Below are 24,598 nucleotides of genomic sequence, written 5' to 3' on the forward strand. Positions count from 1 at the left end.
AGAATGTAGGAACTAATTGTGATGTTTTAATTGATGTATGAACTATATATATATATATAGTGATATCCCTTTAATCGGACATTTAGAGTATCGCCTTGAAAGTGAGGATAATTCTCCACAAGGAAGCATCTAATTAAGCTTAATGGGTTATCTCTAATCCTATGTTAATAAGTGTCTTGTCTTATCTAGCAATTGTATGACTAGGAGGTCCCAGCAACAAGGGTATCTCTTTATTCGGACTTGCTAGGTTACCTCTTCTACTTAGTATCATCGAATACTAGTAGGGGTTGCACTCTAACATGACCATTGTAGGGTAGTGTTGGTATTTAATTATACTTCCTACATGTGCATAAGAATGGAGGTAAGGAGATGAACAATGCATTGAGATATTAGCTAGAATCATAGTGAAATCGAACTCCTAGAATCATTCCCCAACCAACTCTCTTTCTTTGTTCACTTGCACTCACACTCTTTCCCTCTCACTTCTCTCTCTTCTCTCAATTTCTCTCTCTCGAGGGTGTGTGTGTTAGAGTGTATACTAAAAGCCTAGCTTTTGTAAATATTTATTTTTTGAAATAAAAAAATCACATTGGTCAATATCTACATTTATTTGTTAAATATAATTATTCAATTAATTTATATAGTAGACAATATGGTGTGTGGTGTCATACACAGAAGATCATATTGTCAGTTCTTTATAAATTATAAACAATTGCTCGCAACTAAAATGGAAATGAACAAACTATTAGAATAGTTGTAGTGTAATTAGATATTAGTTTATCTTGACTAATAAATTACACTGGTACACTCTAAGTGTATTGAGTAGGACCATTTAGGTAAGTTCTTTTTGTACTGACTTAGTAAAAGAACTAGACCTTAGTTATTATGGAAGTGTGTGCTCTTAATCCTAATATAATAACAAATACATATATTTAATATTTATTTCTTTGACTTATCAAAGGGTGAGGTTTAGCTCGATAAATCAATATGCCCGATAAGTTGGAAAATGATATTACTTATAGTGTGTGTTGTTGATTATAGAAGGAATCTGTGTCCTATTTATCTAGGTTGAGAATGCCCCCAAGAGGAGCTCATAAGGATTGTCATATTAAACCCTGCAGGTGGACTTAGTCCGACATGACAATGAAGTTGAGTGGTACTACTCTTGGAGCTAGATATTAATTAAATGAGTTGTCAGTAACTTACTTAATTAGTGGACATTCGTAATCTTAAACACAGGGAGACTAACACACTCAAGATAAGAAGGAGCCCATAATGTAATTTGGGATTGGTACGGTAGTGCGATAATAACTCTCTAGTGGAATGAGTTATTATCGATGAACTTGAGTTGTGTGTTCGGGACGAGCACGGGATACTCAAGCTCATCAGAAGGCCAAAATCAATTTCTCCTCTAGGTCCCTGTCGTAGCCTCATTATAGCCTCAAGTCCATCCAAATGTAAGGCCCTTCTTGGTGTACAAGAAGGGGGCCAGTCCAATGCTTGGTGACCAAGCAAGGGCCAGCCACATCCTCTTCTATAGGAGCCGACCCTATTGCTTGGTGTCCAAGCATGTAGGGGCCGACCACAATATTCAAACAAGGAGGGTTGTTTTGAATTTTTAAAATCTTCTCTTTGTAGAAAACTATAAATTTTAAAAGAGAGATTTTAATTTTAAAAACTTTCCTTATTTGAATTTAGCCACATGTTTTAAAAGAAAGTTTGAAAGATTTTAAAACTTTCCTTTTTTAACCATCCTCATGGTTTAAGAAAAAAAGGAAGATAAGTTTTAAATTTTAAATTTTCTATCACCATGTTAAAAAAGAAAATTTTATAAAAGAAGTTTTAAATTTTAAAATATGGTTTTAATTTTTAGAACTTTCCTTTTTTAACTCCTACTTTAGGAAAGAGAGCTTGTAAAATTTTATAAGAGTTTTTCTTCTTGTAAAATTTTATAAAAAAAATAATAATATTCCTTTCCTCTTATGGGGGCCGACCACCCTTGCTTGGTGCCCAAGCAAGGTGGTTGGCTATGTTTAAAAAAAATAAAATCATTAAATTTATTTTTGGTGATTGATTCAATCAAGAGGAAAGAAAAGGAAAATTAAAAGGGAAAAGGAAAAGCTAGAGGAAGATTTTAATTTTTGTAAAAATTCTTCCCTTATTTGCCTTGGGCAAGTATTATAAAAGAAGGGGTGAGGATGCTTTATAAGACACAACAATTCTTATTCTCTTGGTGGAGTCTCTCTAGGTGGCCGACCCTCCCTCTCCCCTTCTCTTTTCCCTTTTGCTCTCTTCTCCTTGGTGGTGGTGGTGGCCGAATTCTAGAGGAGGAGGAAGAAGTCTTTGGGTGGTGTTCATCTTGGAGGATCGTCGCCCACACGACATCCAAGGCGAGGCGAGGAATACGGCAGAAGATCTCGAGGTCATTAGCATACAAAAAGAAGGTATAATTAGCAATTGTTTTCCGTATCATGCTAGTTATTTCTTTTTTGTAAGAATTCCAAACACAAGAGGCATTAGATCTAGTTTTTCAAATTAGTTTTTCGAGTTTGTGTTTTCTTCTTTTTCAAATTTGTGATTCGATTGTTCTTTTTGGTTAACCTAGAGTTATTTAAGGAAATTAAATAGTAGCTTTCCTTAAAAGGGTTTGTTTAGGCGGTGGTGGTTGCTCCCATATCTAAGAAGGCCATGTGCCTCGCCATGCAGTCCTAGAAGCCAATTTTAGAAATTAATATTTAATGGAATTAATAACATATGTGGATTTGAATCAATAGTGTTAAGTTCCGCTTGCGATTCAAATCTAAACCATTAAGAACAGATAAGTTAAATTTGGAATAAATGATGTTAAGTTCCGTCTGCGATTCCTAATTTAACTTTTAAAGAACACAATAGGTTATTTAAGGAAAGATTCGACACTTGTACAAAAAATTTTTGTATAGTGGAACCGATACGTTTTCCTAGGACTAACCAACAATTGGTATCAGAGCTAGAGTTTGCCTCTGTGTGTTTTGATTTTCAAATTAATTATGCACATGTCATACATAATTTAGGCAGGATAATAGTAGGATGTGCTAACTTTGTGGTTGCATGCTCCAACTATTATGACATTTAGATATTGTGTGTGATTGGACCCTTGGACATGTCAAGGGCATTATTTTATGTGCATGATTGTATGTATGCAATACAACAGGAGCTGTATTATTTTTAGAATTTTATTTTTGTTCGATCTAGAATACATGTATATTCCTTTATGGAATATAGGATCGATATATGTAAAATTCTATATTTGTCACGGATCGGATGCTTGCAAGGCGTGGTACTTTTGGAGGACCAGAGACGCAGCGAAATAAGAAGCAAGATGGATGCGACGACTCGACCTGATAGCGGTGGCTAAAGATGGCAACAGCTAAGGTTGGAGCATACTGAAAACAGTGATGGAAAAAGCCATAATAGTTGGAAAATAAATTTCCATATTTATTGCTTTTATTTACTGTGATGTGTATGTATGCATGTGATGTATGCTAGGATAGTTTAAAATTCCTCACTTTAAATAACTAAGTGGGAGAGGGATTTATTTTAATAAATTTCACGGTCTCCATTACTGGTTTGTAAGTGATGCAAACAAACTTGCGCGTTGGCTCTGAGTGCCTTCCTCCATATCAGATGAGTTTATTTACGGATCACTAGATCAAACTTCCATTTAGGATGACTATAGGAAATTAATTAAGAGCTTGTGATCTTCCCCATCGGAAGGGGCACAATCTTATTAATGGACTTAGTGTCAAGTAATGGTATACACTTAGGCACGTCTAATAGTATCCTCCCTATCGGAGCCACTATTATTATTTGTGTGACCAAAGGAAAACCAACTATTAATTTGTCAAAAAGATAAGTTGACAAGATAATAAAATTAAAACCCCCTCTTACAAATGTCGAGTTTTTGTATACGTCCACATTATCGTGGCATACAAAATTCATGGTGTATGAGGTAATTTTATTTGTCAGGATGACAAGAAAATAAAATTAATGGGAAAAACTCCTCTTACAAATGTTTGGTTTTGTATACGTCCACACTATCGTGGCATACAAAATTCACGGTGTTTGAGGTAATTTTATTTGTTATGAACATTTATTGACAAGATAATTAATGGGTAAAACCCTCCTCTTACAAATGTTCAAATTTGTATACGTCCACACTATCGTGGCATGCAAAATTTCCGGTGTTTGAGGTGTTAGTGAATTTAAATAATATTGTTTGAGGAATCAATGTTATTTTAAATTCAAAGTTTTGACCAAAATATTTGATCAAAGATAGACCAACTATTAATTTTATTTGTCATGAAGTTAGGATGACGAGATAATAAAATTAATGGACAAAATCTCCTTTTTGAATTTGTATATGTCCACACTATCGTGACATACAAAATTCACGGGAATTTTAAAGTGTTGGTCTTGACCAAATATTTTTGTGATTCTTAGGATTTTAAATGTTTGTCAATCCCCTAGTTGTTATACTATAGAAAAGACTTAGTAGTCCCAATTATAATGATTGGAAATAGGACTTGGACATTAAGGTAGACTGTCCTCTTAGAACTGAGAACAATATAGGTGTATTTAATTCATTAGTTGTTGAAACATGTTTAGTGGTGTTATCTACCGGTACTTGGTGTGTAGATACGGGAACCATTGATCATGGTTGCAATTCATTGCAGGGGTTCCAGGAAACCCGACAACTATATGAAAGGGAAATCACCATCCATATGGGCACTACTGCAAAAGTAGCAGCTGTTGCAGTGGGAGATGTTTAGGAATAAAAAGTGGATTTTGAGAAAATTGTCTTTACATGCCAAGTTTAGAAAGAACCTGATTTCGATTTCTAAACTATCAAAGAATAGATATTCTGTCTATTTTGATAACAAACTTGCTATCAAGAAAAATAGGGAAGTTATTTGTTCTGGTACATTGGTTGACAATTTATAATCCAATAACTCTCACGATGTAATAAATGGAAATTAATAACACATCTTCTAACTTTAATAAGAGAAAGTAACCTTCGGAAATGAACCAATCATATTTTTGGCATCTAAGGCTAGGTTATATTAACTTGAGTAGGATTCAAAGGATAATAACTAATGAACTCTTGGGTTCATTGGTAGTGGAAATCTTTCCAACCTGCGAGTCTTACTTGGAAGGAAAAATAACCAAGAAGCTTTTAAAGGGGTATGGAGCCAAAGATATGTTGAATTGGTTCATTCTGATTTGTGTAGACCTTTGACTATCCAGGCAAGAGGTTGTTTTGAATATTTCATCTCTTTTATAGACGACTATTCGAGATAAGGATCATTTACTTGACGCGCCACAAGTCTAAGTGCTTTGATTAGTTCAAAGAGTACTAGGCTGATATGGAATAACGTCAAAGTAAAAGTATTAAGACACTACGGTGCAATCATAGTAACGAGTACCTCTTAGGAGAGTTAAGGAGTCACTTATCATAAGTCGAGATTTAATCCTAACTAACTGCACCTGGTACACCCCAACAGAATGGTGTAGTAGAAAGAAGGTATAAAGGCTCTTATGGAATAATTAGATCGATGATGAGTTATTCAGAAAATTACCAAATTCGTTTTAAGGATATACACTGGAAACGGAAGTGAACATAGTACTTTCTAAGTCAAAACTCTCTACTCCCATAGAATTGTAGAATGAGCGTAAGCCTAGTCTGAAGCATATTCGGATTTGGGTGGTCTAGCACATGAGAGGAACTGATAAGTTGGACATGAGTTCACTTGTTTGAGAGTTATCTTAGAAAAACAAAAAGAGGTTTATAGTCCTTAAAATCGGAAGGTAATTGTTGGCACCAATGTCCGATTTTAGAAAATGACTATACTATGAACCACAAGCCCATAAGTAAAAATTGTTCTTAAGGAAATTAAAGGACACGTCTAATCTAGTACCAACTGTACAAGATGAAATATCACAAGAAACTGCAACACGTGTCACACATGATACACAACCACCGACAGTGCCTCGTCGTAGTGGGAGGATTGTTAGGCAATCTGAGAGATTCATGTTTTTGGGAGAGTCTTCAGACTTGATCCCAGACAAACATGAACCTGATCCCCGGACATATGACGAAGCACTCCAAGATATAGATGCAGTATCTTGACAAAAGGCAATGAATTCTGATATAGAATCTATGTATTCTAATAAGGTCTGGGAGCTTGTAGAACCACCTTAAGGAGACTAGTATGACCAATTTAACTAAGGATTCTTCATATAGTTGGATAGGAGAGGAAGGAGTTATCAAAGAGACGAGCTTTGGATGAGACATGATGCACATGGATTGTCTCTTAGGCAACAAGGCCAATTGATCAACCTTCTTCTTAGCTTTCTTGAGAATAGCTTGAACTTGTTATTGTGACAATTGGAGAATCGATTGATTGATAGAAGATGAAGGTTGAATTTTTTTTTCCTGCCTCATCGCGTGGTCACACAAGGGGGTTGTTGGATAAGGAGAAAATAGAAGAAAAATTGGGATTCTACTAACCGATATTAAGAATAATTGAGAATACACGATCTTTTATAGGCCAAAGGGATTATAAAGGAAGTGGGAATATTAAATATTTCAGATTTTTTTTTTGAAATTTGAAAACAAAGGTTGTGAAAGTAGGAAGAATAAGCGCTAAAAGGTAAATTTATTGGAAGACATTATGGCATCATCTATTTTAAGGAAAATTATCCCTAGAATTAATCTTGAAAAGACCAATTTAACTAAGGATTTTAAAAATCTTAAGAAAGTCACTAAGGTCACAAGGGAAGTTCTCCCTAGAGTTGATTTTAAGGAGACTAGTATGACCAAGGCTTCTAAGAAGCCTAGGAAGGTCATTAGGAAAGTAACTAGGAAAGTTATTCTTAGTGAATACCTAGTACACCCAAGGAACACCAATAGGTTTTGGGTTCTTAAGAGTGTGTTCTCTACACTGTAATGTGTTTAAAGAGTATCAACTTTAATTGAAATGATAGTTAATCCAACCATTAATGAAATTGACACTTTGAGGGCATTTTCAATGTATTGTTACACCTTGAAAATGAGAAGTTAATGTTTACTCTTTGGAAGAGTAAAATATGCCAAAAGTTAAAGATTTGGACTTAATTAAAATTAACACAAATAGTATAAATCAAAGAAATGTCAAGTTGGGATTTTTAGCATTTTCTTGGGAGATGAGGGCAACCTATATTATTTTTGGTATAACAAATAAATTAAGTATAGAGACAGTTAGATAGATAATCTAGGTTTTTTTTGTTTCTATGCTTTGCACATGACATGTGATCATATCACACATGCATCTTACCATGATATTTTGATACATTCATACATGCAATCATGTCACTTATGATAGATCTATAATTTATTCTTAGAATTTATTTTGATAAATATGTATGTGGTATATGCCATGATCATTATCATGCACTACTTTAATTCCTTATAATTAAGGATAATGACATTTATTATCTAGTGACATCATAGGTGGATAATCGAAACCTAAAATGTCTAGTTAGAAATGCATGATCCTTTAGATTAGGGAAAACCAATATCTACATCTCATAAGCACTATAAGTTGACTTGTATGTGTTTGAATACACATTAGATACAAGTGAGATGCTAGAAGGATGGACAAAACTCAAGTTGTTGATTTAATGCATCTTTTTGAATTTTGAGTTCATCAAAACACATAGATTTTGTGTTATCCAATCATCGGAAAAGCTAGTGTACAAATCATGTGCATTTAGCCAAGGAATATGGTTGGAAATTATGTTTTGAAAAATATTTCAAAGAGGCTTTGGAAAACCTTGGTGAAGGCTATATTTTGATAGTAATGACTATTGAATAGTTAGAAACAAACTTGAGAGAAATATTGAAGTTTTCAATGGTTTCCAATTATGTGACAAATTTTAAAAATGAGGGTTATTTTCATAGAAAATTATTTTTTCCTGATAGTATATGACATAAGTAATGTCTATCCAAAGCTTCATGATTTTTTAGAATTTTATAGAATTATTTATGTATTTCTAAAATTTAGTTTGAAATCAAAATAAAAAATTCAGTTATGGTAAACAATTGGATCAATCGATTATCACACCTCAATCGATTAGGGCAATTGATTGGATTAAATTTCTACGAGCATAAAGGCTCACGAAATCGATCAAGTGATCAATTAAGGGGTACTAATTGATTAAGGAAATCAATTAGCACTATGATAATTAATTGAAATCCAACTTCAATCGATTTAGAGAGGTTGTAATCGATTGGTAGCTGAAATTAATTGATTAAGGAGTCTGATTTTAATTTAAATAGTCTAATTTCAATCTATGAGACAATGTTTAGTCAAGTTAACCATCCCCAACCCTATGGAATGTATTTATAAGTATTTAAGGGAAGTTTTCTTGATGAAAACAAGAATGAAATGGTTAAGAAAGACTAACTTGGAGTTTAGGAGGAAGTTTAGTTTTAAAGTTAAATTTTGAACCTCAATACTTCAATTTTGAGTTTCCTAAAGGTTTAAAAATTATAAATCATTGTTGGTATAATGATAAAAGTTTGGAGCATATTTTGAATGGGAGATTCTCCTTAAAAACATGATTTAGATTTTTTTTTGACAAGGACACAATGCAAGTTTTAAAAAGAAGTTCAGTTTTCTTGTTTAACTGTTTTTGAAAATAAACCTTATTTGAAAAAGCAAGTTCAAATATTTTTGAATAAGTTTTTGAAAAAAGTACTTTTAACTAAGTTCTTACCAAAACCTTTATAAAGCTAAAGTACTTAACTAAAACTTTTATCAAATTCTTTTTTAAGCTAAGTACTTAACTAAGCTTTTTATCAATTTTTTTAAAAAGCTAAGTACTTAACTAAGTTTTGATAAAGCTAAGTATTTGATAAAGTTTCTTTTCAAAAGAATTCATCTTCTTAGCTAAGTTTTTTTTTTTACAAGGAATTCTTTTTAAACTTAAATATTTTATCAAAATCTTTTTCAAACCTAAGTGTTTATCAAAATCTTGTAAAAGCTAGTATTTTCAAAGCATTTCTAATTTAGCTAGGTGTTTTTCAAAGTAATTATTTTCAAAAACAAAGTTTAGCTAAGTTTCTTTTCAAAATCTAAGTGATTTTCAACTCTTAAAAATTAGCTGAGTTTCTTTTTGCTACCTTTCAGGGGGAGCTTAAAGTTAAACATTTTCCTATCTTTATATGTTAAACAACCTTCTCTCTACTTATTTTCTTTTTGATATATGTCAAAGGGGGAGAGAGAGGTTAAAGTTAAGTAAAACATAATTTTTGTGAAAGGGGGAGCATAAGGAAGTTTTTTTTACAAATTATTGTATTTATGCTCATGCTAAAATTCTTTAATTATTGTTATATTTTACTTAACTTTGAACCAGATTGTCATAATCAAAAAGGGGATGATTGTTGGTACGAGAAGCACCAGACGATCGAACCTGTGTATTGATTATGTCAAAGGATTCAAAGTTAAGGCTATTTGTTGTTTGATAAGTTTGAATGAGATTACAGGAAAGTCCTAAGTGTTCTTAGGCAAAATTCTAGTTGCGGTTAGGTAGGTGGAAAACCCTAGGGGACAGTAACCCTAGGTCCTAGCGGGTGGTAACTTTAGGCGGAAAGTCTTAGCGGGTCGAGCGCTTCAGGCAAAATCCTAGAGTCGGGGACTCTAGGTTGAAATCTTGGTGTCGTGTGTTAGGATGTATACTAAAAGCCTAGCTTTTGTATAAACATTTATTTTGAAATAAGAATTACATTGGTCAAATGCCTACATTTAGTAAAATGCAGATGCCCATTTAATTTATATTGTAGATAACATGGTGTGTGGTGTCACACAGAAGATCATGTTATCAGTTCCTTATAAATTATAAATAGTAGCTCACAACCAAGATGGATTGGGATAAACCATTGGAATGGTTGTAATGTAATTTAGTACTAGTTTATCTTGACTATAAAATTACACTAGTACAATATATGTGTATTGAGCATAACCATTTGAGGTTGTTCCTTTTATACTAACTGCATAAAATAACAGAACCTCTGTTATTATGTATGTGCGTACTCTTAATCCCTATATAATAACAAACACATATATTTAGTATTTTTTCTTTAATTTATCAACGGGTGAGATTTATTCGTTAAATCAATAGACCCGATAAGTTGGGAAATAATATTATTTATATGGTATGTTGTTGATTATAGAAGGAAACTGTATCCTAATTATCTAGGTTGATGATATCCCCTTGAGGAGCTCATAAGGATTGTCATGTAAACCCTGTAGGTAGATTTAGTTCGACATGATAATGAAGTTGAGTGGTACTACTCTTGGAGCTAGATATTAATTAAGTGAGTTGTCAGTAACACATTTAATTAATAGACATTCGATACCTTAAACACAAGGAGACTAATGCACTCATGATAAGAAGAAGCCCATAATGTAATATGGGATTGGTACGGTAGTTCAATAATAACTCTTTAGTGGTATGAGTTATTATTGATGAACTTGAGTTGGGTGTTCGGGTCGAACACAGGAAGCTCAAGCTCATTGGGAGGCCAAAACCAATTCCTCCTCTTGGTCCCTGCTGTAGCCTCTATAAAGCCTCGCGTTCATCTGTTTTGATTTTCCTTCTTACCCAAATGAGGGGCCGACCACATCCTTGCTTGGTGCCCAAGCAAGGGGTCGACCAAGCCCTCTTGGTGCCCAAGATGTGGGCCGGCCAAGCCATGCTTGGTGCCCAAGCATGGGGCCAGCCAAACAAGAAAGGAAAAGGAAGTTTTGTTGAAAATAAAATTTTGTTAAAATATTTCCTTTTATAGCTTCTACAATGGATTAAAAGATAAATTTTAATTTTGTTAAAATCTTTCCTTTTTTGTAATTATCTACAATGGTTTAAAGAGATATTTTGATTTTGTTAAAATCTTTCCTTTTTTAGTTAAAAGAGATATTTTGATTTTGTTAAAATCTTTCCTTTTTTAGTTAAAAGAGATATTTTAATTTTGTTAAAATCTTTCCTTTTTTGTAACCAACAATTATAGGAATAAAAGGAAGATTTTGTTTAAAACAAAATTTTGTTATAATCTTTCCTTTTATAGCTATTTACAATGGTTTAAAAGAGATATTTTAATTTTGTTAAAATCTTTAATTTTTTTTAACCATCTACAATAGAAAATAAAAGGAAATTTTATTAAAAAATTTCCTTATTAGCCGCTAGCAAAGATTATAAAGAGGAGGGAGGTGCCCAAAAACTAACACAACCAAGGCTCCTCTTCTAATTTCTTGTGATCGGCTCTTCCCTTTTTTCCTTTTCCTCTTCATAAGGGCTGGCGGCTCTTGGAGAAGGACCTTCACCTTGTGGCCGGTTGCTTGGAGGAGAAGAAGAAGGAGGAGGAAGCCTCTTCACTTTGTACTCTTTGGTGGCCGAAAGCTTGGAAAAGAAGGAGAAGGTCGGGTGTCTTCGTCTTGGTAGATCGTCGCCCACACGACGCCCGAGAAGAGGAGAGGAATACGGCAGAAGATCAAGAGGTGTTTAGGTTACAAAGAAAGGTATAACTAATTATTTATTCCACTACATACTAGTTTAGTTTTTCTTTGTATGGATCCTGAAATACCAACACAAGAGGCTATCAATTTTGTGTTTCTATTGTGGTCTCTATAGTTAAACCTAAGGTTACTGTAAGAAATTTAAATATTCAATTTCTTTGAAAGACTTTGTCATGGAAGTGGTGGATGATCTCATACCTAAGAAGGCCGAGTGTCTCGCCATGTTTAACCTGGAAGCCAATCTTTGAAATAGATATTTAATCAACTTCTGTAATATGATTTAACTTCTGAAGAACACATGGGTTGAACTTGGAGTAAAAATGTTAAGTTCCGTTTCCAATCCAAGTTTAACTTCTGAAGAACAACTTGGATTAAAAATGTTAAGTTTCGTTTGCAATCCAAGTTTAACTTCTGTAGAGCACATGGGCTGCTAGGAAAAGTTATGTTCTTGTATAAATTTTTGAACAAGGGAAACAGAACGAAATTCTAAGTAGCACCCAACATCGTGAACTGGGTGAAAGTCTGGACGGGTCATGGAGTTGATGTCCAGCATGAAGACCAGAAGCCTCGGACGCTGAGTAAAAGTCTAGTCGGTCTGGAGGATCGATCTGGCAACAGGTAACTTCTCCTAAGAGGAGTAGGTGAGGACGCGTTTCCCGAAGAGGGAATAGTAGACATCTGTTCAACCTAGGGTTTCTAGAGTAAGAAACTCAAAGTTAGAACCGGACAGTCCGATGACTGTCAAATACTTATATTATTTATATTTTATTGTGCTAACTTTGTTTTGTATGGTATATGTTGTGTTTGGACTAACATACCTTGCAGAAAAGGTGAATCACAATAAAATGCTAGGATGAACAGTGTCCGAGGCACCTCCGGGGCTGTTGGAGGTGCCTCGGGCGCCTTGGCTGCAGCTACGCAGGAAGCAGGGCTAAAGGCGCCTTCCAAGGATGCTGAAGGCGCCTTAAATGCTGGATGGAGGGTGCTTTCCATAGAGCTTGAAGGCGCCTTTGGGTGGATAATTAGCAACCGCAGCAGAGCTTATCGATGACCGAGATTGGGGGGATAAGAGTTTGCTGAAGACGCCTTCCAAGGAGCTTGAAGGCACCTTCAACGACCCTATATAAGCAGGTCACGAATTGATGCATGAAACATTTCTCTTTGCGATCTTTCTACTGCGCATTGCTCTACAAGACAAACCTGCGACTTAGTGACACGACTCCGATGATCGAACTTCGAATACCGAGTGACGCGTCTCTGACGACCAAAAGCACGACCTTCCAGATCTGAAAAGTCGTCGGTATACTTTTATTATTGCACTTAAAATATAAATCATTGTACTTCAATTTTTATACTTATAATTTCTGAACTGATAGTGGATTGCCCAACGAAAGCGATTGACGATCACATGCCTTGGAGTAGGAGTCACCACAGGCTCCGAACCAAGTAAATTCTTGGTGTTTGTGATTGATTTCCTTTCATTCCACTGCGTGTTTACTCGATTATTCTAAAACGAACGAATTAGCCACGAGCGCTATTCACCCCCCTAGCGCTTTTTGATCTTACACTTGCTTCTTTGGATTTGTTCCTTCCTCCAATTACTCTTCTTGATGATTTTGCCTTTGCTATCCCTTGGAGCTTCAAAGTCTTCCATTAGAGCAAACCATTGCTCTATTTCCACCATCAAGAAATTCTTGATCCTTAATTTTCAAAGATCGAAGCTCGTCAATATGAATGGTGTGGAGGCATCCTTGTGTCATATCCGAGTCTATCTCGGAAATTCATCTTAAAGTTGAGCTTGTTGATGAAGTCTTTAACTTTGTTTCCTTTAGGCTTCAACTTCTTCTTCTTCCTCTAGCTCTTTGCCCTTTCCGGTGATGAGTCCGGTGAAGAGCGACCTCACTCTGATACCACTTGTTGGGACACTCTGGAGCTAGAGGGGAGGGGGTGAATAGCTCATCTTGCTCGCTCGCTTGCTCCGTCGATGTTGATTTTGTAATAGATAAATTCAAAGCAAGCTCTCAATGCTAACAAGTAGGATTTACTTAGTATCCATCTCAAGATGAGGTAACTAATTCAAGGATCCATGCCAAGCACACTCTCCACTATGAAAAAACTTATTCTTGGAATAATCTGAAGGTGAAGAAACCTCATACAATACTCTCTATACAATAAGAAGAAAAGAGAAGTAAATACAAATGAAATCTTACAAGATTTATAACAATGAAACCCTAGCTTTCTCTCTTCTTGTTTGAAAATATCTCTTGATGCTTGGAAATGCAGTAACACTTTGTTTTAAGAGCCTTCAAGAACCGACAGTGAGAGTCAGAGAAGAATCATATGTGTTTGGTGAAGAGTTGCGCATTTGAACCTCACCAATGACTTTATTCTATTGTGATCTAGGGCTCCTAATCAATTAGGTATGCTTCCAATCGATTTCCACATCAGATCCAATCAATTCCAGCTGTCTAAAGCTCGCAACCTACGCAATGGTCATATCTCAATCGATCGACTGATCGATTGAGGTAGCTGGATTAATTAATTGATCGATCTAAATGGCTTTTATGCTCTCACAGAAGACTCCGAGATCGATTGGGCTCCTTCCTAATCGATCCAGCATAGTACTTATTGTGCTTTGCGAAAACTCCTCTCCAATCGATCAACTGATCAATTGGGATAGCCTAATTGATCGGTTGATCAATTGGGGAGCATATTGTGCTCTTACGAACGGCTACCAATCGATCAATGGTTGCCATTGCTCACGGGACTCTCCCAATCGATCAACTAAGCTCTAGTTCAATCGATCACTTGATCGATTGACTAACCCTAACTTGCTTAACTCAAGTCTAGGATTCCCAAACCCAACATCCAGTCAATGGTGACCTATCGGGACTCCTCATTACCTAGCATCTGGTCAACCTTGACCTGTTGGGACTTCGTCACCAAGTTTTTGATCAATCTTTTGACCCACTTGGACTTTTCTCCTCATTCCAAGTGTCTGGTCAACCTTGACCCACTTAGACTTACCGTATTGTGCCAAGTGTTCGGTCATCCATGACCCACTTAGACTTTCACCCACTAGATGTCAGGTCAACCTTGACTCAGCTAGATTTCTACTGTCTGCTTCACTCGCTAGGACTTCTTCACTGCTTAACTTCACTTACTAGGACTTTCCTACCTGTTCAACTCATCAGGATTTTCATTTGCCTAGCTTCACTTACTAGGACTTTCCAACTGCCTGGATTCACTTACCAGGATTTTCCAACTGTCTGGCTTCACTCACCAGGACTTTCTCACTGCTTAGCTTCACTCACTAAGCCTTTTCACATAGCTTCACTCACCAGGACTTTTCCCATCTACCTAGCTTCACTTACTAGGGCTTTCCAAATGTCTGGCTTCACTCACTAGAACTTTACAGTTGCCTAACTTCACTCACCAGGACTTTCACACCAAGTGTTTGGTCAACACTGATCCACTTGAATTTTCTTCTTCTGCCAATCTTCTCGTTAGACTTGCATTTGCCTAACCTCCAGTTAGGACTTTCCAGTTAAGTATCTTGTCAATCTTGACCTACTTGACTCTTCTGGTCAATCTTTGATCGTCAGTCTCCCATATAGACAATTGCATCTGTAATATCTATATATTGTCAAATATCGAAACACAAACATCAAAACTCAAGCTTGAGCTAACTCAAACTTAGTCAACCTGATCAACCTTGACCCAAGAAAAATTGTACCAACATCTTCATTCTCCCTATGATCTTCTAATTTGCTCATACCTTTTCTTTTGTCAAGAATTTGACCTCCAATCTTCTTAGATTTTTCTGTCTTGCACCCAGTCTCTAGACCTGTAAAGACGTGCTCTTATCAAAAATGCAACTTTCAGCCTTCTTGAATTTTCCTACCTTACATTCGATCTTCAAATCTATGAGGACTTATTTTTGCTGAGAATCTGACCTCCAACCTTCCCTATTTACATCCCATCTCCAATTGTATGAGAACTTTTCTTACCTACTTAAGACGAAGATGAGATACCATACAATTCATCTTAATTTAAAATATCGTTAAAAATCAAAATTATATATCCAGGCATGATTATATTAACCATGCATTCATTTGTATTTTATTGTTGAGTTTTTACATATTGTTCTAGATGAACTTTTCTTTAAAAAAAAAAATTTGAAATTACAGTTGATATGAATATTTAGTGGCTTTATATAGACCGGTAATATTCCTTTATAAGAATAAACAGATATATTAGTTTCTATATATATATATATATATATATATATATATATATATATATATATATATATATATATAGGGGTGTAATTGAGCCGAGCTTAGTCGAACTCTTAAATGTTTGAGCTTGGCTCGTTTATAATCGAGCCGAGTTCGAGTTTTATTTAACGAATATATTCATGACTCACGAGCTTATTCGAACTTTTATCGAGCCTAAACGAGCTTAATAAATATAAATCATAAATTTAAATATTCATTAAAAATTAAATTATATATTTAGAGAAAATTATAATAATATTATTAAAATTTATAATTTTATTCTAATAAATAAATTTAATATATTTGTCTATATTTTTCATAAGTAGAGTGTAAAATTTATAAATTCAATATCAAAATTATTATTTTTTTATTTAAAAGTTACTTAATGAGCTTAACGAACGTATTCACGAGCTAACGAGCTGAATACTGCGAAGCTTGAGCTTGGTTTGTTTATCTTAACGAGCCTCATTAAACGAGCTCAAACGAGCTTTTATCGAATTGAGCTTCGAATAGCTCGCGAATGGCTTGATTCATTTATATCCCTATATATATATATAAGTAAAAAGGAATAAAGTTATGATGATCCCAAACGCCCCTCGACTATCGACCCCATAATATATGAAAAATAAGTAAATTATGAATGACTTTTTGTCCTACCGAGCGGCCTCCTGAGAGATGCCTACACGGGATAGTTCCACTGTTGCCGCTGTGATTCGAACCCAAGACTCATTAAAGTGACTTCTCATGTAAGTACCGACTCGATTACTCCATGGAGGAGTCATGTGGCAAAAGATGAAATCGCTCGCCCCCCAGCACTCCCGCCGCACCCGACCCAAGGCCATCACGAGGGAGGTAAATCACAGCATCCTGAGCGAGCATGTGGCAGGTGAGGTGAGTTGCACAGGGACCGGGGATTTACGCCCCAACTACCCTGAGTTTTGATCCCGCGACTTCATGTGACAAACATCATATCACATACCAACTCGGATGATATGTGGGGTCACTCCATGGAGGAGTCATGGTGCTAGAGCTAGGGACGAGGAACATCATTTATCATCATTATGCATAGGGTTTGGCAATGCTTCTTTTCTTTGAGATAAAAGAAATATATGCTTGGATTTGATTCCACTACTTGACAAATTTGAATAGACGCATATAGAGAAGAGAAAGCTACAAGCAACTACCTTTACTTGCTATTTTTTTTATTAATTATTTTCTTTGTTTTAGAAAAAGAAAAAGAAAAAGAAAATTGATCCCCATTCAAAGTTAGTGGAGCATCATGAAAAGAATTCATGCTTTAGGTTGAGAATTTTGTGCATGATATGCCATTGGCTACATTAGACCCACAAAAACATGAGGAGCATTATATAAATATGGAGTAAATATTTTATTTCTCTAAATTATATTATTTTCTACTATTAGAACTCTCATTCAAAAATAATTATTAAGAAATTTAGGTCCAAATCATAAATGAGCATTTCATTCATCAAGTCTTGGAGTCAATTATAAGGTGAAGAGTCTCTTGCAAACTTTATCGATCGATGTAGAGATCAATCGGCCTCTTGCTTACCACAAAATAGTGCAAAAATTAGGTTTGGATAAGTATGGTCATCAAACATTCAAAGGTATCTAGATTTTTGATAAAATTAAGAAAAAAACAAAATAGTTTCACTCATTTTATGGATAGAAATGATAATAAACAAATGACATATCTACTAGATATATTTAGATAGAATGTATATTTCAATCATCTACTATCTAGATTACTTGTGTAGGTAATCTTTCGCTAACAATTCGATAGACGTTTAGCCTAATTCTTTCTTCATTCTTATCAATTGATGAGATTTGCAAAGTTTCATACACACACACATACTCCTTTGCAAATTATATATCATTTTATATATTCATCATTTTCAATTTTATTTTCATATATGCTATTTAAGAGTTTTATCTTGAAAACAAAATAATTTCAAATTTTAGTTAATATTTTTATTCAAATATGTCTCTCTAACTTTAGCAAATTGAATAGGTGTGGACTCCAATTGAAGTCTTATCTCCAACTAGCTTTGGTTATCACCATCACTCACATGATAACAATAGTACACCTACCAAGACCCTTGGTTGCAATTAATAAAACATATTTTAATTAAAATATCTAGTTTTTAATTAATTTTATATTGGATATGAAAATAATTATACCATTAGATTGTAATTAGCTTACATTTGTTAATTAATTAGAGAAGATTAATTTAAGTTTATATTAATTACTTACTTTAAAATAATGAGATGCTTTTGAAAATAGTCTCTTATTGTGTAACTTAGTGAGCACTTATCACCACTTCTTTGCAATTTTTTAATATCATCCTTAACTCTAAAATAATTTTAAAATAGATATTTAAAAAATATTATTTAGATTATATATTTTTATATTTTTTTTAATATGATACATTTAGCCTATTTTGACATAACATATGAACAACCGCCGATGGACATCACAATATATGATAGCTTCGAATAGAATATGTTATCATAATTCATTTCTGAAAGGGACCAATTCCCACTCGACGCGTGGAACCTTTCCAAATCTATTAATGAAAAGGGTATTTTATATTTTAAAAATATATTTATCGAATATTATTAATATTGTTTTTTTTTTAAAAAAAAGTATTTACTGAGCTGGTGCACCATTACTACCTGTGTACCTTCAGCGCCTCTGCTCTCGGTTCATTCTTCCTCACTGTGCATGCGCTAGCCTTGCCGGAGGCTCTTCTTTTTGCGCTTCTGCTCCCCTGCTGATAATGGAGCTCTGAGGTCAGAAAACCGCAAACGTACATCACCAATCTCATCTTTTAATTCGGCTCCGTTCCACGCTGTGTTTCTCACAAGTTGTCTCCTTTTGGGAGTTTCTTCAACACTCGTTGGCCGGCTTGTTCTTGATGGTGTTTGTCTTAGTTTCCTAGACAAAGTTTTTAGCTCCCTTTTTGCGAGTTTTTTTTTTATTTGAGGATAGTCATCTTGGATTTGCTCTTGTTCATCGTTACATCGATTTGGGCTGTTTTTTGCACTTCCAAGGAAACATGCACAGATTTTGTGAAGCATGGTTGGGTCATCTGAGGAATGAGGAGCCCTAAATTTGCCTCCTTTTTGAGCTAATAATAATATCGGGATAGTCCCCTTAGGTGTTAATCGTGTGGATGGTCCCTGGAACAGTATTAATTTCTGGAATGGATGAGCTTTTCAGTTGTCTTCTTGTGCTGTTGTTAAGCATCCTCCACTCCGTTTGAAGAATATTTACTTTTCCATGTTGGGTGCTGAAATTACGTTGTCTGATTCATTCAATGCATTGTGCTGATGGATGAACAGCAATAGTTAAAATTTAGGCCATGTTAGCTTCTCCCGGCTACAATGACCATCTATTATTGTTTTTTTGTAGGCACAAATACTGACATATTTGGATTCAGCAACATATTAGGCTCAATAGGTCATATACCATGCTAAGGTTTTTTTAATAATCTAGGTGTTCGGGATTCACCCAACTAATTTGGAGGTAAACAACCTTCCCTTTTGTTAGTCTATCAAGTAAATCTGAAGCACAACTTATGCACACTCAAAAGCTGATCTCCAAAATATTCATCTTATTTGAAATTCGAACCCTGTTCCTCTTATTACTCCTTTGAATGCTTTACTACTGCACTACACCCGTAGGAGTAAAAAGGTATTTTAGATTGTTTTCAACATGGTTTTGTGTGGTGAAGGCTAGGGCTATGAATAGCTCTACAGCAGAGTGTTCCAAGTCCTAAATGATGCTGTAGGTGGAGGTTGTGTGAGACCAAAGACTTGTAGCGAAAATATAAATTTTTACTCGGGATGTTTGTGTGTGTGTGTGTTTTGAGATTTTCCTCTAGTTTACAATCAATTTGTGATCTCATATTTATAAACTTAGATATTCTCCATGGAAGTAAGCTTTATGCTATCTAGGCCAGTTTTTCTGTCTTTTGGTGGTTTTACTAATGGAGATGAAGATTCTACCATGCGCACTTGTGGTGTTGGTCATTTCTATATTCTAGAAGCATAAATTTCAGGTCTTACAAGTGTGTGATTTGAGGTGAGATTCTATCAAGTGCTGTCAGAAACACTTGATAAATCATTAATAGGATTAATCACCATCTTAAGGATTTCTCTATATTAGTAGTGTGCTAAAGATTGAAGGCATGATAAAAATTGTGTTTAAGTTTTTAAATTGGAAGAGCTTTTATCATTTATGATAAATCACCTTCTTTTTCATCATCAACTTGTGCAAGTCTTAACTACTCTGGTTAAAAGGTCTGTTAAGGATAAACAGAGTTTTGAGTGCAGGTGTAATTATCTTGACATGGCAATATGGACATCGATGGCTTATGTGGGATTGTGCATGCACACTAGAACGAACGATTAACAATGGCCATTAACCCTTTACAGAACCTATCGTTCTTATTATTAAGAGTTTGCCATCCCTCTTTCGCGTTATGCTTAGTCGAAATTGTTTTCATGAATATTGAATTGATCAATCAGGGCACCTTCTCCATTTGTTTGTTGGAGAGAGGATGCTTATGGCCTGGCCTTGAACTCGACTTACTTGGATATGTTTTTACAGAATTGTCAATATCATGGACAACAAAACATGGGTTTGGAACAAGAAGTCCTCGGTAAAAAATATCGAGGTAAGAAACTATCTACATTTACACTTAAATAACCAGCCTTCAATTATATAACTTGCAACATTTTGTCTTCTTCCTCTTCAAGAGCAATGTGCTCCTAGTAATCAACAGCAGTTGTATCTCCCAGTTTTTCCAAATTTGTTATCAAATAAGCGATCTTGTAATCTTTTGCATTTTCATTCAGAAAGAGAAAATCCTTGAGCTAGAGAGATACTTGGAAGATTTAAACGAACAACTCTCATTGGTTCGCCGCGAGTCCAATGCTAAAGATGAGCTTTTGGCCAAGCAAACCAAAGTATCTGAGGAAACAGTTGCAGGTTGAACATTATCAAAATTCACATAGAGATGTCTTACTTTACCTTAGAACGCTTATGTTAACACTTTTTCCTGGTTGATATTTAAGGATGGCGAAAAACAGAAGCAGAAACCGCTTCTTTAAAGCAAAAACTGGATGATGTGCTACTCCAGAAGAAATCTGCTGAAGAAAGAGTAGCTGATAGAGATATAGCATTAAAAGAATGCATGCAACAGCTACATATTACTAAAGAAGATCAGCAGTTTCTTGTTAACAATGCTGCGTTAAAGATATCGAGAGAGCAGGAGAAGGTCCGAATGTTAGAACATAAATTAGCTGAGACGAATAAGAGGCTTGCTGAGTTAGTTGTTGAAAATGGCAACTTGAATAGAATTCTAGAGGCCAAAGAACAGATATTCAAAGAAGCATGTGAGTCGAACTCCAAGGTAGAAGCAAACCTCACAGAAGTGATGAGTAGACTAGATTCATCTGAGAAACTCAATGCTTCTCTAAGGTATGAGCTGTGCATGCTTCAGAAAGAGATTGAGATTCGAAATGAGGAGAGGGATTACACTAACAGATCCTCAAATGCTGCCCATAGGCAACACCTAGAGAATGTCAAGAAGATTGTTAAGCTTGAGACGGAGTGCCAAAGATTGCGTGTCATGGTCAGGAAGAGACTTCCGGGACCAACAGCTTTAGCTAAAATGCGAAGTGAGGTTCAAGTGTTGGATAATAATAATTCCACTGAAGCAAGGAAGAAAAGGTCGAGTTTCATGAGTGAAGATTTCAGCTCGAAGAGTATTGTCTCCGACGATGATGCATCAAGCAAGGGTGCCTTTTCACTTGTCAACAGACTACATGCCATTGAAGATGAGAACAAGATTCTCAAAGAATCTTTGATCAAGAAAAACAATGAACTTCAGGCATCACGAGTCATGTTTGCACGTACCACATCGAAGCTATCACAGGTTGAGAAACAACTCGAAGAATTCTCAAAAGGACAAGTTTGTGAGCCATCAAAGGGCAGCCCATTGTCGTGTGACTTTCATGTTTCTTCAATTTCAGAGCATGGTGCAAATGATGAAATCCTTAGCTGTGCTGAATCATGGGCTTCTGCTTTAGTTTCTGAATTGGAACACTTTAAAAGTGGAAAACCAGCCGCATCATCCTGCAGAAATGCCAGAATATCAGAATTGAGTTTGATGGATGACTTTGTTGAGATGGAGAAACTCGCCATTGTTTCCTTAGACAAACATTTTGAAAGTTCCCTGAGTGTGTCTGGAGATAATAATTCATGTGTTACGACTAAGGACTCTTGTGCAGGACTTGATTTATCAGAAGCAACAGGCAAGGAGTTGGTTCCAGTTAAGGATGTGAACACCGAGACTCAGTTGAGGTACACATCATTCAAAAACCACCCAAGTTGGCTTCAGGACATTCTGAGGGTCATCATACAAAAGCATCATATCATGCAAAAAAGTTTCAGTGCCATTCTTAATGATGTTAGAGTCGCCCTGGATGACTTGAATTATACTATTGAGGGAGATCATTTCGATAGCAAAAGCAGGACCCAACCACGTCGGTCGAACTTAGAAGAATCAGTTCGTAAACTTATTGAATTGGTTGAAGGAATCATTCAGAAAATTACCAAAAGCAATGGAATGGAGATGTCTTCTGGTGATGCCAAAGCAAATTCTATAGCTCAAAGATCTCCTTTGGCAAATGGATATGTTGCCTGCTCATTTCTGTGGGAAAATTCTGAGCAAGTTGCTGTTCTACAGAATTTTGTTTCGGTGTGTAATGAATTGCAGTGCAGAAAGGTTGATCTCGAGCAATTTGCTGCTCAAGTAGCTTCAACTCTGGAGTGGATTGTAAACCATTGTTTTTCTCTTCAGGATGTTACAGACATGAAAGCAACGATAAGGAAACACTTGGATGCAGACAAATTAAACACTAGCCATGAGCTCAAAGCTGTGGTATATCCATCTAAAGAGTTGGATAAGTTAGATTCAATTGAAGAAGCACATGTTACCGATGAAATGCACCGTCATTATCTCTTGTCAAGAATGGATGATACAGAGACCACACTGAAAGATGAAAATGAGCAATTGAAGGGTAAGATCACGAGTGTGGAGTCTAGAAGGAAAGATCTCGAATCAGTGCTGAAAACATTCACTAATAAGAATGAAATGCTGACAGCTCAACTTCGGGAGTCAGAAGTGAACGTCTCCAATTTACAACTAGAACTAGCAGCACTTAAGGAATCCAAGGGGCAGATTGAAGACCAGATTATCAAACAAAAATTTATTAATGAAGATCTTGGGACACAGCTTTCAATTGCGAAGATCCTTGAAGTTCAACTGAAAGAGAAAAGCAATTGCTGTGAGGAATTAGAGGCAACATGTCTTGAATTGCAGCTTCAGAATGAAAGGTGTGAAGTATTTCTTAGTTTTGAGTTTTGTTCTAAAAAGTCTTGTGGCTAACCAATGTCTTCTGAAATTTTTGGCGATGCGGCACAGTGTCTCATCCAACGAAACTCCAAGCTATGCCCTGCAACTAGAAGACAAGCAAATTCAGACGGTAAGTGTATAAGATCATGGTTTGGCTCACTCTTAAATTGCTTTTTAGTTACTTATTTCGCTAAGATCATACAGGACTGCGATACAGCTGAAGCTTCCAAAAAGCTTGCAGATTGCCAGGAAACGATGGTAAACCTGGGTAAACAGTTGAAAGCATTGGCCTCACCACAAGACGTGCCTGCCACTGCAAAATCCAAACATAGGCTTCAGTTAGTCGATCACATGAGAGAAGAGGATCAGATAATGTTGCAATTGCCAAACATGAAGGAAATCTTATCTGCTGAAGCACTCAAACCACCAACAGGTGTAGCTTCTGATGACCAATACTTGAACAAAGGTTCAGAAAAAAGTATCACAGATCTATTGCAAGTGAAGTCACCTACTAGCAATCACATAGGTGGGACTGATTCAGAAATGCTCATGATTGTACCGAAGAAACAAAAAGGAAGGGGTATGTTTCTGAGGAAGCTACTGCTGCTACGGAGAGAACAGTGAGAACCTGTTAGTAGTAAAACCTGAAACTTCACAAATAGCAGAAACAAATGGCAGAGTAGTTTTGGTTGCTAGTGTAACTTTTAGTGATGGTGATAAGGGATATGGAACCAGGTGGGATATTGTATGTAGAATTGGTGGTTTCCTTGTTTCTAGTTTGGTCGATGTGGTGTAAGCATTCATGCAAATGCATGTTAATGTTGTATGTAATTTCCACTGGTACAATTTCTAATAATGTCATGTTGAATGAGAGTGAAACCTTAGTTGCTTGGTGATTGATGCGGTGAAAATCTACCACCTCGCTGTACTTTGAGGTGGATGTCTCCATCTAAAATGGAGGTTGTCCACCGCCGACATTAACATCTATAGAGGATCATCATTCAAAATCTAAGCACTAGAGTTATTGGGCACTGTGTATTTATAAAGGATCCACATTCAAACCTTAAGTTGTAAGTATGTTGGGACCCTAGGGATTGTGGGTTGTAGATTCTGAGGGGATTATGCCCAATATTGGCCCACAAATAATTGGACTGCTAGGAGAATGGGGAACCAAGAGATTGAATTCTGACATATGGAGCTTAGGGAGCTTAGAGTACTCAGAGGGGAGAGTTGTATGGAATACTTCGCATGAGGAGCTTGGAAACCATGCTGGAAAGTCGAG

General features: G+C 35.7%; 1 protein-coding gene across 4 annotated transcripts; it reads left to right on the forward strand.

Moving 5' to 3' along the window:
• Positions 1–18,561: 18,561 nt before the first annotated feature.
• On the forward strand, positions 18,562–24,200 carry LOC121969083 (filament-like plant protein 7). Of its 4 annotated transcripts, none has more exons than XM_042519010.1 (6): positions 18,562–18,682; positions 20,505–20,571; positions 20,753–20,885; positions 20,972–23,297; positions 23,386–23,446; positions 23,521–24,200. In XM_042519010.1, exons 2-6 carry the CDS (start codon positions 20,518–20,520, stop codon positions 23,938–23,940), a joined length of 2,994 nt encoding a protein of 997 aa, XP_042374944.1. In that variant the 5' UTR covers positions 18,562–18,682; positions 20,505–20,517; the 3' UTR covers positions 23,941–24,200. The 4 variants fall into 4 exon arrangements, with proteins under 4 accessions (XP_042374944.1, XP_042374951.1, XP_042374957.1 ...); XM_042519017.1 differs by having other exon boundaries at positions 18,568–18,699; XM_042519023.1 differs by lacking the exon at positions 18,562–18,682 and adding an exon at positions 18,729–18,810.
• Positions 24,201–24,598: the final 398 nt, after the last annotated feature.

Source organism: Zingiber officinale, chromosome 1B (assembly GCF_018446385.1).
Source record: "Zingiber officinale cultivar Zhangliang chromosome 1B, Zo_v1.1, whole genome shotgun sequence".
Classification (NCBI taxonomy): domain Eukaryota; kingdom Viridiplantae; phylum Streptophyta; class Magnoliopsida; order Zingiberales; family Zingiberaceae; genus Zingiber; species Zingiber officinale.

Bases quoted from the DNA above. Each gene is read 5' to 3' on its own strand.
- LOC121969083 (XM_042519010.1), top strand. From the start codon at position 20,518: ATGGACAACAAAACATGGGTTTGGAACAAGAAGTCCTCGGTAAAAAAT. The intron at 20,572-20,752 runs GTAAGAAACTAT...ATTTTCATTCAG, and splicing joins CCTCGGTAAAAAATATCGAG to AAAGAGAAAATCCTTGAGCT. The intron at 20,886-20,971 runs GTTGAACATTAT...TTGATATTTAAG, and splicing joins ATCTGAGGAAACAGTTGCAG to GATGGCGAAAAACAGAAGCA.